Below are 16,007 nucleotides of genomic sequence, written 5' to 3' on the forward strand. Positions count from 1 at the left end.
TTTCCTGTTCTTTCCGGTTCTTCGTAATACTTCATTTGTTACACGGTCTTGCCGTCTGACATTTATCATTCTGCGCCACACTCGTATCTCAAAAACCTCGATTCGTTTTCTGTCTGCCTTTCTCATCGTCCACGTTTTAGGTCCAAAGAGCGTCATACTCCAAATAAGAAGTATCATTAATTTCTTCTTAACGCTAAGTTTAACTTTTCACACAGCAGTCTTTCCTTCTTATTAAATGCCTGCTTACTTCTTGATATCCATGTTTTAATTTCTTTTATTCAAGTGAGGTCATCGGTTACAAAGCTCCCTAAGCAGTGAAATTTCTTCATCTGCTCGAAATCTTCATTTCCAATTTTTATATTAATCCTCTCGTCTTTTCCACCTACCATATATTTTGTCTTCTTTTTGTCGATTCTCATACCATGACTTTTGCAAGTTTCATTTAGGTCAACGAGCATTTTATTTAGTTTACTTGAACTCTCCGCCAGTACCACCATGTATTCAGCAAAACTTATGCATTTTATTCTTCTACCCCGATCTTTATTCTAATTTTCCATTTAGGCAGCATTTAATTATTTCTTCCAGATATATACTAAAAAGTGTTGGTGACATGCCCAACTCCCTAGTTTTCCTGTCATTTCGTCTTCTACCCTCACTTTTATTGTACGGGTATAGTATAGCTCTTTATGCCCCTCTCTTTCCAGTCTTTTCCAAAATTAGCAGTAAATACCTAGAAAAGAGCTCTAGGTATAGAACTCTCTTAATACAAATAATACGCAGAGAAATATTACTACACAGAAATATAATATTTTGTTAAAATATTTTCGTAATTTTCGGAAAATATTTGTTTAAAAAAACGATAGGAAAACTGTGATGAAATATTTTGGCGCTTCTAGCTACTCTAGAAATTTCAATTTTCTACTAAATTAATTGGATCTTTCTAGATCACTAGAATAATTAAAAATTCCCCAAACCCTTTTCCGTGTAGGCCAACTTTGAAGGGTTTCAAAAAGAGGATTCAAAACAAAAAATCTGCCGCTGAACAATTTCAATTCAGAAATATCTTCTGATCCAATCGTCCGATTGAAATTAAATTAATACCGACAAATATTATTAAATCATATAGTTAGCTCTGACAAATGCCGGTTGGTAGTACGCCGTAAATTTTATCTCTGAAAAAAAAAAAATTTTTGTTTAATTTAAAATTGAAACAGAGTTACAAGACTTGAGTAAATGTCTAAAAATATCTAAATCGAATGTAGGTTTAAAATAAAATATTTATTAGATTTCGTTAATGAATGGCAGAGATAAGAAGAGTTTAAATTTTTTGAATCGATTAAAAGATTTTACCTCAATTTAAATAGAAAAATCCATTTATGAATGTATAAAATTTATTTTTTTGAAGATGATATTTTGCAGTTAGCTCTGTCTCTGCATAGATATTCCTGCAGTATCGTAGTGAAACTTTGCACGGTTCGATTCTTCAACAGTAATTTCAGCCATTGCTCTTCGCATCTTAACTTTTAGTTCTCTCTGTCAGCACTTTACGTACACTTCGCTTTTAAGGTGACCCGCCAGAAGAAATCATACGTCGGAAAATCAGGGAGACTTGGTAGGCCGTAGAATGTCCCCGTTTCTCGAAATTATCCGCTTGCCAAACGATTGGTGTACAGCAACCATCGATATTCGTGCCGTGTGCGATGTCGATCCGTCTTTTTCAAACCGAACGTTGTTAATAATTTACGGAAATATTCGTAGTTTTTGGGAAACAACAATTTTTCGCGCGGTGACGTATCGATCTGATGCGACTGTAGTCGTGAGGCTATCCTCGTTTTCAAAAAAATAAGAGTCAATCATGTCATACGATGACACAGAATGACTGTGTAGCACGCGCTGATGTAGCCGTGTAGGATTCTCTTGCATCCAAAAACGAAAATTTTGTTTATCAACAAATTCGTTAAGTTGGAAACGGGCTTCGTCCGACATCCACAGTTTGTTAACAAAATCGTTGTCCTTATTTATCTTTACAACCATTCGTTCACACAATTCACGGCGTATTTTGTGATCGTTTGGTTTCAGCAACTTGTACGGACGGTAAGTATGTCTGCGACAATATTCCTCTAACACTCCAACTATGCGACAGTAAAAACACTGCATGACGACGAATCGAACGGTGCGAGCATCTTACAACGGCAACTCGAACATTCTCGATACACACCGCCAGAAATTATATTTTTCATCGCTAAACTTATTTTCTCAAAATTACGAATTCAAGCGTTAACTGCATTTTTGACGGTACACAGTTGTAATGTCCTTAATTAAACTGTCAGCGAAATTATTTTACGCGTACCATCCACACAGACATTATTTTTATAAAAAGCTTTGATGCCCAAAGCACGTTGCCTAGCACTCAAAACATCCGTGATAACTAAACGGCAAGTTGACGTGAGCCAACCGGTAAAAAATATTGAATGCTGACATTAATCCAGAGCTACAGACAGCAATTTCAAAATTTCCCGTTTCCCTGAACTTCTCTAAATACGAGTAGAAGAATGAAGGAAAAGCTGACTTCTTCGGGTGGAATCGTAACACTTCGGGTTTTATATTTAAGATTTATCGGTCGTGTCATCGTAGTAATAAACATTCCGATGGTGACCGGGACTGTTTCTATGTCGAGAATAAAATTTTGTCTAGTATGATGATCATATTAATATGAGTTTCCAGTATTATTTCAAAATCTTAGAAGTATTATCAAAACCCAGTTAATAATAAACATAAAGAATTACAAAATACGGTTAAATAAAAAGATTGGAAACATTTTAAACAGGGTAAAAAATCGGGTGGGGCTGTGTCGGGGCGCACGGCCGTTGGTTTAACGTGAAGCGTTACAGACCTTGGATGAAGTTCTTCCGAGCTACAGACCGACCAAGAGTTACATGGAAGAGCCACCATCGTATTTTTTTATGAACAAAACTATAAGTCTCCAGTAGAAAATTTTAGTTCCTTCATTTCGCCAACTCTACAGATAAATTGGTAGGTCTTATGTCAGCGAGTCACTTTTAGTGTATCGAATCGAAATAAAAACGAGACATCGACCGCGTACTAAATTTAATTTTAACGTAAAACAGATACTAAATGATACACGATATGTATTTCGACTAATATTCGACGACAATTTTGTTCAACATCGGTCTATGATATGAGAAGTAAGAGACATAAGGTAGATATAAACAACGGTAGAGGTGCTCGCGCCGTCGGCGTCGTTCACTGAGCTCGTCGTACCAGCTTTGCGACGCTCCCGAAACGGTGTCGCTCGCTCGGCACCCGACATCGGGGTACCTGTGCGTGGTCTATAACTTCCCCTTTTCAACGATATGCGTAATTTATATTTCCGGCTGGCTTTTGCGCGGGCTGAGGCTGACGTATTGAAATTTTATACTTTTTTACACATAAATATTGTCCAAAATAAAATTATTATTCTTAAATCGATCTATCTCGACAAACTCTAAACACAAACGCACCAATCACCGCGCCATCACGTCTAAGTCGTGAGCTATACCGACTGGAAATAAGCGAGAGCGCCAGTTTTGGTCGATCTGCACTGTGCCCCCTCACCACAAAACCCGCTCAGCAGTGACGCAACCCAAAGTCGATTCAACGAGCTGACCGTGTAAGTTATAAAATGACACCGCATTTACGTCTCTGAGATTAATAGTTAGGCAGGACGATATAGATCTTTTCGTTACGCTACAAATTTCTTTTCTGGTACCCGTATGTTTCGCTATGATTTTAAAGTCCTTTCACGTGAAAACGAGATTACTAGAGCATATCTATAATTTAAGCGGCAATAAACAATAATTTAATAATAATATTTTAGTTTGGATCTTGGACGTAAACAAGAAGTAGAAAATCAACTTTTTATTAATTTTGTGGAACAATAATTCGGATAAAAATTGAAAACCGGTCCGGATGTCGTTAACATCGATTAAAACAGAAGTTCGTTTGTTGCTGTTAACGTTTTTAATAATAGTGTTATTACTATTTGCCTGTAAGGTATTTCGATTACAATTTACGAAAAAGTAAAAGTTTTACCGTATAAATAAAACAAAATCAAATTCAAAAAAACCTGTTTTTATTACGACATTATTCCCCAATAATAACGGGTGGGGCAAACAAAACGACTGTTTTTTTAATTACAATTGATCGCACATTGTCGCCAGGCGCTAATGTTATAGTGATTTCCGGAGAGCATATCGTTTGAAATTATTTATAATGGAACGTCGTTCTGTAGTGAAACGTGCATTTGCCGGAAATTTCTTTGTTACGGCTGCACAGCACGAATTTCAAAGACATTTTAATACGCGAGACTTGATTTCTGGAAATTCTTTGTTGTTGTGGGTTAAAGAAAGTGACGCGAAGAGGGGTCATTAGCAGATACAAAGAGCTATCAACTGTAGTTGTAGTGCATCAGTCTGTACGGCTGAGAATGCGAACCGTATGCAAGCCGCATCGCTAAAAGTCTATCAAGGTTAACGGCGCTTTGCATATCTTCTTGAAATCTTCGTCGTATGCGCTTCATCTATTTAAAATTCGGATTGTTTACGAGTTAAGAGAGGGAGAGAGAGAGAAACTAGCAAGAGTTATCCTTAGAAAAGAGTTTTTAATATCGATTAACAAAAACCAAACGAGTTCGATTACCTTACGTAATGTTCAGACACGAAAGCGTACTTTCATCTGAACGGTTTTATAAACAACCAGGATTTTTCCGATCGGGCAAAGAACAATCCTCGAGAACTATAAAAAAAGTCATTACAAAATAGTAAAGTGACTGTCGGATGCGCAATGAATTCACAACGGATAATTGGACTTTTCTTTTTTAAACAGACGATGATCTTCAACCTTTTTGTAGCAGTGAACATTACTACTAAGCGATGCTGGAAAATCTTTTATTAATCCTTATGAAAAACGTTGACTTTGGTTTCAACAAAACGAACGAAGTTATCGCTCATAAGTCCGTTCACATTAAAAAGAATGGTCTCTAGATCCCTTATTTCAAGTATTATCACATCAAATGACCACCCCCCTCCACGGGTTAATTCAAACTTTCAACATCGAATATTTGAATGTAAAGGTCTATCAGCAAAATACGTGGACTGAAAGAGAGATTCAAGAGCCCACACGTGACATCACGTAGGACTTCTTATACAGAGCCATCCATTCTCATTAAGATAGTTCTAACGAATAGCTATTTACGATTAACAGGATTATTTTCAGAGAAATTTTGTTTTACAATAATGTAGTGCTGTAATATATATATAAAAGAAATGAAATATTGAACCAGGATAAAAATGATCGAATATTACAAAACTTGTATAAATGTAAAGCATTCAAATTTATTAAAAGTTACTTACCTTTGAAAAATCAGCTCCTAATCCAGCTTGACAAGAACCTTGCCTATGATAGCCCCAATTACCTGAAGAGAAACAAATTATAAGTTATAATCGATATAATTGAGCCTAAATTTATAAAAACAGATTATTTTTTTTGTCCGTCCAGTAATAATTACCAATAATAGACATTAATATTATTTATTTTTTATTTAGTTAGTGAAGGAAGTGAAAACGGACACAAAATTATCAAACTCCATAATTTTTGTATTCCACTTTAACAATTTCAGCCGTATCTCAGCTGCTTATCGACCGATTTGAATAATTGAGGTTCATTTTGTTCGTAATAAAAAGCGTAATATTTTACACTAAAAATATAATTTGATAAAAGTAATATTTACGGAGCTATTGATAACACTGTCAACGTAAAATTTGGAACCGAAAAGGGAGTAGTGTACTATATAGAATTTTATATGCTGAATCATCCGAATATGTATTCTGAAACAACTCATCGCTTAAAATTCTTAAGTTACAACCCCTTAAATTTATTTGTTCCTTAATTCACGGAACAAACAATACAAATAAGTTAGTACATCTGTATATTTGCTTATTAACATCTGATTTATATTGTGATGCCTGTTGTTGACCTATATTTGATACATAACAGTTGAATGATGTCATTTCACGTCAAGCGAGACACGCGAGTCAAGCAATGGGTAATTGAACGCGATAAAATTTTCTTCACTATGAGTTTGGCACTTGGTATGACTTGCTGCGTTCTTAGCTGCGGTAGGGGTTTTATCATACGTATATTATAAAGATTGTTTCATAAGCGATGCCGTAAATTTAGAAAACGATTTTTAAGACAGAACAACTTTTGGTATTGTTTTATTAAACATCAAAATTTGTTAAATTGTGTGTGCGGGTGTGTTTCGGGCTGTTTTATTGCACTCCACGGTGAAAACATTTTATTAAGTATTTTAAGTAATTAAGTATTTATAGATGAAAACTTAATTATTTTTATAATGAAATAAGTATTTCTGTAATACCGCGCTTTCATTTTACTTTCGCTCATTAAAACATTTTGAATCACACAATGAGTAAAAATCGAGCTTATAAAAATTCTTCAAATATTTTTTGTTACGTTTTCGGAGAATTCACCGCGAAAATTCAACAAAAATTAGTATCGAATCTGTTGAAAACCGCTTACAAACATTATCTTGACCGTCCCTCGGAAGACCAACATAAATCCTGGGCTCCATATGCAGCTTGCATCAAGCGCTACTTTAAACTAACTCGGTGGTTAAAAGGAAAAAAAGAGCATTTGCTTTTTGGCGTACCTATGATTTGGCGAGAGCCTGTTAACCGTTGTGATGACTGCTATTTTTGCGTAACCGATGTTACCGGTTTCAATTCAAACAATAACAGCGGTATCGCATACCCAAATGTTCGTTCAGCTTTGAGACCGGTACTTCTTAATGTTGATTTACCGATTCCGATCGCTCCAATTTCTCGGAAAAAAATTTCTTATTTTCCAAAATGACCGACCGCTGAATCCTCACCTTCAGTAGACAATAATTACATTCCAGAAGAATCAAACACTGAACCTCACCTCATCCCACAAGCAGAACCGAACGACCTAATGCGTGACTTGTGTTGTCGAAACGAGATGAAGAACTCCTAGGTTCACGTTTTAAAGAACGGAATTTATTAAACGAGGATCAAATTCCAGCATATAGAAATCGAAACGAAAATTTACTGTTATACTTTAGAAGAGACGTTATACTTTAATTTGTTCCTGCCGTGATGTTAGGAGGCTAATGTCTGAACCGGATATCGAATATGTTATTCACGATCGGCGTTTATTTACAGAAGCCTAAAGGCGGTGCTGATGCATAAGTCAAACAAGTTTTCTTCTGTACCGCTAGCACGTGCCGTAGGAATGTAAGAAACATATCAAAGTACGTCAAAAATTTTAAATGCTTTTAAGTACGATGAAAACTCGCGGCGAATGATCGTTGATCTGAGAGCGATAGGGCTTTTTCCCTAGGGTTTCCAGAGTAGCGTTACAAAATATATGTGTTTCTTGCGTTTGCGGGATAGTCGGGCTACAGATAAAACCGGCCATAGAGAAACCGGTTTACCACAGGAAAGGAAAATGTTGTCGATTTTCTCCCCGTCGAAGCACCGCTTCTACATGTAAAAGTAGGCCCGATGAAGAATTTTGTAAAAACGTTAGATAAAGATAGAAACCGCTTTAAATATTTAGCCGAAGTTTTTTTACGATTAACCGAAGCCGGATAAAAAGAGAATTAATTCGCGAAAATATATTTGACGGCAAACTGAATTCTAAAGAACTAGCGTCGCGGAAGTCACTCGAAGATGTCATTATCGGTTGTCTTGTAAATAAAAAATCTGTAAACCACGATCGGCTTTCAAATGAACTCTTAGCGAATCACAAAAATTTAAGCCGCAGAATGTCATTGAAAATTCATTTTTTACATTCTCATTTGGAGTTTTTCCCTTCAAACTCGGATGACATGAGCGACGAACAAGGAGAAAGTTCCACCAAGATGTATTGCAAGTGGAACAACGTTATCAAGGCAGATGGGATGAATCTACGATGAATGATGAAAAGAAAAGACTTCACCGAACAGAAAAGGAAAATAAGAAAAAAAAAATTAACATATTAGTAAATGTCTGCAAAATAAAGGCAGGAATTTTAATTGTAATTATTATTTTTGTATTCTTATAATAAAGAAGTTCTCAATATTTTTAAGGGTTATACCTTCAAATCTGATGAAGAAAGACCGATTTCATTTTAAGATTCAGCTTAAAAAAATATATTCTAATTCACATACTTTTATCCCGTTTCCAAATTACGATTATTTTTTTTTTGTTGAGATGTATAATTATAAAATTTTAGTAACCGCCATTTTCGTATTTTCAAAGTTAAAATCTTTAAACTTGTTTAGTTTGTGTAAGATATCGGCAAGTAAATTTAGATCAAGTTTCATTAAAATTCAGTATATTAATCTATTCTTAAGAAATTAACTTCTATTGAAAAAAAAATCAAAATGACAGAGAGAAAAAGAAGAGAGATAAGGAGCCGTTTGTATAAATGAACGTTTTTGTTTATTTTGATGTTTCGAATCAGTCCCTTAGGTTTTCCAACACCTCCCGATACATCCTCTGTGAATGTGTGTGTGTGTGTGTGTGTGCGTGTGTGTGTGTGTTTTATAATATTAGAGATCATTAAACTTTGCAGGATTTTACTTTTGTGTGTATAACATTTTTTTGTTGTTAATAATAAAAAAGTTGTCATTTCATTTGTTTAAAAATGATATATTTTACCGGAAGTAACAAATTATACATATAAATAAATATAAATGTATGTGTATGCGTGTGAATGTATTTGTTAATAACATTTTATTTATAAATATTTATAAAATGAGAAAGACGTTTATATTTTATCCAAGTACGTACTTTGTATTTATAATATAAGATATTTGTAAGCCGAGAATATTTTACGGTTTTATAAAACGAATGTGTGTGTGTGTGTATATATATATATATATATATATACCACACAAGTAAGTTATTAAAAACGCAGTAATAAAAAAAAATCAATAAATTAACTTCTATTCATTTACTTATTACTAAACATGATAAGATTATCAATCTAAGAAATAATCCTTACATAAATACAAAACAGACATAGATACACACACACACTTATTTTTTATTTGGCTACTACGGACTGCGCGCATTATAACTTCAATTTCGCCTGATTCTGTATTATATCACTAAAAATGAGCACATTAACTCTGCAGAATAACTTATCGTTATCATTTATGAAACTCAGAAAAATTATATAGCTATTTACAAAAAAAAAAAAAAAAAAAATGGAACTGACATCAAATGCGTTAAAAAGTAAGAAATAATTCGTCCATATACTTAATTGATTCTTTAGACAATTTTTTTGAATTCATGATCGTAGTTATGTAGTCCTTGAATGGAGCTATAGATGGCGTACATAAAACGGCATAATAATCTCAAATGGAAAAGCTGTTACAGCACGTAAATGTGAATTCCACTGATGTAATATCGGTATCGCTTTTTCTGTAGGATTATAGAACGTATTTGTTACATATAGAAACAAGCAGGGGCCGATTCAAAAAAGTGTCATTTCAGTTTGCGATTTTTTCTTTCTTCCGATCACAAGATCTTAATTTTTTTTATGTTTTTATTTTTTTTTATTTTGCCTTAGAAACCTTCAAATTTTTGAAAATTTTTCCTAAAAAAATTTCCCCGAACTGGATTTCCTCTTCAGAGATTTGTTTTTCTCTCAAATCTTTTCTGACTTTTGAGAACCGATTAATTTCAATTTTTCTGATTTTTTAAGAATTCGAATATTTTTTTCGGCAGTATATTTTTGTCCATTCTTGTAAGACGACTGAAAAAATATTAATTTTTTCTTTCTTATTCGGTCAGAAAATTTTCCCTTTCGTTTTTTTGTTATTACTTTTAAAATTATTTTTTATTTTCCAGATTTAATTCGCTTTTTTGGCTCAAAAATGTTTTCTAATTTCTCTCTAACTATTTAAACATTTGGACGCGTGAAAACTTTCGGGTTTAATTATTATGTTAGCCGACCTCCGTGGCGCGAGTGGTATAGCATCTCGGCCTTTCATCCGGAGGCGCCGGATTCGAATCCCGGTCAGGCATGGCATTTTTCACACACGCTACAAACGATTCATCTCATCCTCTGAAACGATACCTAACGGTGGTCCCGGAAGTTAAAAAGAAAAAAGTATTGCTTTATAATATCATATTTTGGAATTAACGGGAAGGAACGTTTTTCTTGTATATACCTTTAGTTATAACGCTTTCTCCATTTTCCTGATCTTTTACGGGTCGCCAATTAGTCTAAGCCATTTTCTTGGATCGCTTGTTTAAATGTTCAATTTTTTGATTTTCTGGAATATTTCTAACTTTTAATTTAACGAATTCGGTACGCATCTTACATTTGTCGTGAAAAGGTTTTTTTCCGTGGAAATTTATAATCCGATTTTCCCATCTCTTTAAAAATATTATGTTTGTTTTAGTTATTGCAGAAGTTAAATTAAAAACAAAAATGAATGAGAAATGGAATTATACCACCTTCGATTTCTTGAAAGTTATTGTTAAACGAGTAATTCAATTTAAAAATCTATAGCTTAACTAGATTAGAATCGTATTTACAAAATCGTTTAATCCAAACTTATATTTTAAGGATTCGTTAAAAGATGTAGTAAAATCTAGTCTGCACTAAGTAAGTTTTGACGATTACAAATATTAAACGCATACACGTAAACAATAATGAGATGTTACGTCGAGGAAATGACTATAGGAAATGGATATATTATAATAATAATAATAAAAGGAACAATAAGTAACAGGAAATTAAAAGATTATTTCCTTTAGTTTTTTCTTTTCTATTGCCACACCTGGTAATTTGTCGCATAATTTTAACTTTAATACAGTATGTTCATCGTCAAGGTAACAAGATTATTATTACTTAAAAAAAAATCATTATTCTATAATTAACTGATTTCTTTTTAATATACTCTTTATTTAAAAGTTAAATGTCCGTGTCAATTATTTCATAATTAGGGAAATTTTAACATTTTATTCGTTATTTAAAAATTAAATTTTCGTATACTTTAATACGTTTAATTAAAGGGATATTAATTTACAAAACATACAATCTATTTTACAATCGACCGCTAAATTGAATTAAATGGTCTTTTATTTGATCGCATTTGAATACTAGATCGTGGATACCGGTGTTCTTTGGCGGTCGGGTTTCAATTAACCACACTTTTCAGGAGCGGTCGACCTGAGACAGTACAAGACTACACTTCATTTACACTCATAATATCATCCTCATTCTTCCTCTGAAGTAATATCTGATGGTGGTTCCCGGAGGCTAAACAGGAAAACAATGCTCTTTTATTACCGATGTATTCACTGAATGAATTTTAAGGGGAAATTTATCAAAATAACATTTTTAATGGAGAATATCATATTTTATAAGAGTTATAAAGTTTATTTTTTTGTTTGAGACGCCGATTAACCGGCCTTCTATAACGAACAGTTGTGTGTTACCGTAAATAAAACTGAATTTTATAAATCAAATTCGTGTAAACTATTCGTAATATCTGAGATTAAATACAATTTTTTTTGTTTCATACATTCATAAATAAAAAAGCGATATAATTTTTAATACCGAAGTTATTTATGTACTTTAGGTACGCAAAATGTCTCAGGATATGTTCTACATGTGAAAAATACGATACGATATGAAAAATGCGATTTCCAAAGTCGGAGGTTCTAAGATTCAAGCTTTAATAAAAGTTAGTTGCTTTTATACGGATCTGAATATTAGACGGTGGACACCGGTGTATTTTGCCGGCTGGAATTCAGTTAACCGCACAAATCAGGACGGTCCGCCTGAGGCAGTTCAATACTGCAACTCATTTATATATCAAATATACCAATCCTCATCTCAACGGGCCGGGGAGGGGGTTGCTTATTGTTCACTAGCTGAATAGATTACGAAATAAAATAAATATATAACATGAGTCCGGTAACGCTTAGTAAACATATAAAAATATTTTTAGTAATGTAAGATGTTTACTGGATTTATAATATTAAATTATATATACTAGTTGACCAATGCTTCGCCATTCCTACATCTCAGTATATATATATATATATATATATATATATATATATATATATATATATATACACCAGCGTATATATAATACGCTGATATACGCGTATATATAAAACATAATGATGCTTTTTTAATAGCAAACTTATTTTTTTATAAATAAAAAATATTTAATCGACAATATTATATTTACATTTTCATTAAATCCTGATAAAACGGTAAATGAACATTTTTATGAAAAACACTGAAGGAATACACGATTAACACTGAATTATTGCCGTAAACTTAAATAAAGGAAAACAAAAAAGGAAGGTAAGAAAATTGAACAATGTTTGTTAGACCGATCCATTTTATGAACGAATTAAAGTAGTTCAATATTAAAGTCCAAAAAATATAAACAAAAAATGTATTACAATCCCAAATCTAGCATCCCCATCGCGGCTTCGTCCGTGCTCTATGGTTACTTGCTCTTCCGGTCACGATCAGAGGGTCATGGCTCGCTTCGCTCTCCCTTCCCGTTTTCTCCCTTTCCTTTTCCTTTTCCCGTTTCTCTTACTTTACTTTCCCTTCCTCTTCCCCCATTTCCCTTTCCCCTTCCCCCTTCCTCTTTCCTATTTTATGTTTTCTCTTTTCCCTTTCCATGTTCTTTTCCCGTTTTCCCTTTTTTTCTTTTTTCCATTTTGCCTTTCTTCCCTTTTTCGATTTTTCCCTTTTTCCCTTCTTCCCCGGTTTTCGATTCCAGTTGGTTTTCGATGAATTTCGGTATAGGTTTATTTTACCGCTAAGCAGATCTTTGTTATTCCTAATTTAAAAACAAAGCCTTTTGCGGACGCATGTTTATTATGAATTTTTTCATTGTTTTAAACAGAGAAATACAGCTGTAAAATTTAACGGCACTCTTCTGGAGCACTCACACACTTCTGATGCTCTTGCGCGCGCACACGATGTATTAATATTACTTATTTGACAGATGTAATGAATTGATCCAATTTTTCTGCATCTGATATTTTCAACTATTTGCTTTGCAAAATGTAATTTCTTAATTCCATTTTAATTTAATTATTTATTTATTTTAAATTTAATTTAATATTATTTTATTTAATTTTAATTAATCCCCTTCGTCTTCCCCCATTTCCTTTCCCCCGTTTCCCCCTTTTTCTTTTTTCCATTTCCCCTTTTTCACTTTTACCATTTTAGATTTTTCCCTTTCACCCCTTTACCCCGCGCGTAAATCGGTCCAGCAGTTTTTTAATCTATAGCGGCGGACACACATATCGGAAACATCGCAATGGAATTGTAAAATATTTAGTAGAGCGTATGTTGCTTTTACGTCCAACAGATAGCGCTGTAAACACGAAATTTAGTTTTTTATCGATTTGAATCCCTTAAAATCAAAGTTTCACAAAATCCTTTCTTAGAGCACGTCTACTTAGACACGAAGGTATCCTGAAAATTTCAAGTCTCTACTTATAATAGTTTTGTTGTACGTTGATTACGAGTCGGTGAATCGGTCAGGACATAAGAGATAGATTAAATGAACGATAAAAACTGAACGTTACGGAACTTGTTTAACCTTTCCCTTTATCACTTTTTCCCTTCTTCTCACCTTTTCCCTTTTTTTCTTTCTTCCGATTTCCCATTTGCCATTTTTCTTAAAAATATTTCTTTCACGTAGTTACGTAAAAGATATATATATTAGTTAATATATATTCTGAATATGAGCCTTTTCATAAAAGCAATTTTTCCAAATATCTCAAGTCCAGCGCCATGTAGCGGACCCGTTTTTGCAGAGGTATTTCTTTCCGTATAAGTAACGCGTATTCTGAATATTAGCCCGATCGGTTCATAAATAAATTTTTTCGAAATATCTCGACCCCAGCCCCACCTACCGGGTGGAAACTAATTCAAAAACCTTCGCGGGCGTGCGCAGAACAACTCACCAGTTTCATTGCAATCAAATGAATGGTAGAGGAATGCATACGGAATAAACAAACAAACATTCATTTATATATATATATTATATGTCATATATTGTCATATATAAATATGACAAGAATACGTCACGGAACACTCCTCTTATATATATAAATATTTTTCTAATTAAACAGTGAATTTGAAAACTAAAGTCAAAGAAAACTATACTCTTGACTAAAAACCATATAAAGGCTTACAAACTTCAGCTTCATTAAGAATTATTGCAGGATGATTTATTGGGCGTATTGAATTTTGTGAAATTATGACGAACAGGATTATCGAGAACCCGAAATTCATAACAATATTGTCTTTTCAGAAGAGGCTACTTTTCTGCCGATGGAAATGTCAATAAGATAATCGCTGACACCAGCATCCTGAAAAGATTAATGTTTAGGCTGGCATTGTATCGGCTTCGGAATCGGGTAGTTTGTAATCGAAAGAAATTTAATAGAGAGTTGTTTTATTTCTAAGGTGCGTTTCGAAATCAAATTATTCCAGCCGCTGAAAATTATTTCGGACATAATTTTAACGATTCATAGTTCAGCAAAATGAAACTGCTACCCGCTATTCTCTTCGAGTTCGCGCTTTCTCGAATGATATTTTCCCAGTAAGACGGATCGGTAGGAGAGGACAAATCGAATGGCCTCGACGATCACCAGATTTAAGTCTCTGGAAAACGGTTTGCAGAATCGTTTCCAGCATCGTAATGTTACACGATGCGATGGCCGTTTTACACCGATCTGGACGATTTAACGGTCAATATCTAAAACACGGATGAAGCTACGGATGCGGTTTTCCTTAAAGTGTTTCCTGTTCGTATCTACATTGAAATCACGTGCAATATAACCGTCATGTCGTTTAAAAGAATCAAGTTGAATTCGATATAACGGATCCAAGATCCGTTATTATTTTAAACACGACTCAGAGACGTTTCTTCGATACAGCAATCGACTGCATTTATTTTGGTAACCGAGTCGCACTTAGTTTTCTATAATTAAGCCGTTTCCAGGCTTTCCGGACACGATTTAATATACGATTTTATAATTACGTTGATGGATTTTACTACGTGCGCTGCGAGTATAATTTTCTGCAAAACTTGGATAATATTGTGCGGTATACAGTTTGCTTCCGCAAGCCGGTTCAGCGGTGACCTTGAAACGAGAAGGTATTGTTGTTTATTGTGCGTTTCGTCTTCTTTGAGTGTCTTTACGAGTGCGCTCAGAACGGTTTTAACGTTACAGTAGGAAATATTTCTCGCCGAACACGTCTTCCGTGTGCACGGTGAATACACATAGACCGATGTACTGAAAGACCAGTTTTACGTTAAGATTTCCAGGTACACCGGTTCCTAATCGAGTCAGAGTAAGATCGCCGATTGAGAAATTTAAGGAAACGGGATAGATAAAGATCTACGAACGAAGCGGTAGACGTCGATTCTCGATGAAGAAAAACTGCAAAATATATCGTTAAACAATACGCTATGCGACGTAATCCTACAAAAGTTGGTCGATCATAAAAACATCGATGTAGCGACTGCACATAAAGCGAACGATGAAAAGCTCAGTCTCATCCCGTATAAAATAAAAACGGTTCGCAAAAGAGTTATCGATCGCGAATTGTTCAAAGTGAATTCAATACCGTCAATAGTTAAAACGGTTTTTAGCGGACAATTCTGACGATATTTTGGACTGTGTTTTTTATATCGAATCGCGGTCCCGTTTATCAGGGTAAGTGCATTCCCAGAACTCGCGTTTACGGTCTACGACAACCTACATGACGTAAATGAAATCCTATTCCTATAATAATTTTAATCGAGGAAACCCACAAAGTTTCTAGAAAGTTCAAACCGCTTTTCGCGATTTCACCGACAATTTTCCGCACGATCGAGTTGTGAGAGTCTTTGAGAAAAAGAAGAAAAGCGTGCA

At 34.1% G+C, this 16,007-nt stretch overlaps 1 protein-coding gene across 3 annotated transcripts in view; it reads right to left on the reverse strand.

Annotated features, from left to right (window-relative positions):
* LOC142333690 (uncharacterized) overlaps positions 1-16,007 on the reverse strand; it is a 492,609-nt gene that overhangs the window by 130,074 nt on the left and 346,528 nt on the right. For all 3 annotated transcript variants that reach the window (XM_075381116.1, XM_075381117.1, XM_075381115.1), the window contains exon 5: positions 5,412-5,473. In XM_075381116.1, coding sequence (XP_075237231.1) covers positions 5,412-5,473 — 62 coding nt within the window. The remainder of the gene's footprint in view (positions 1-5,411; positions 5,474-16,007) is intronic.

This window comes from Lycorma delicatula, chromosome 13 (assembly GCF_047948215.1).
Source record: "Lycorma delicatula isolate Av1 chromosome 13, ASM4794821v1, whole genome shotgun sequence".
NCBI lineage: Eukaryota > Metazoa > Arthropoda > Insecta > Hemiptera > Fulgoridae > Lycorma > Lycorma delicatula.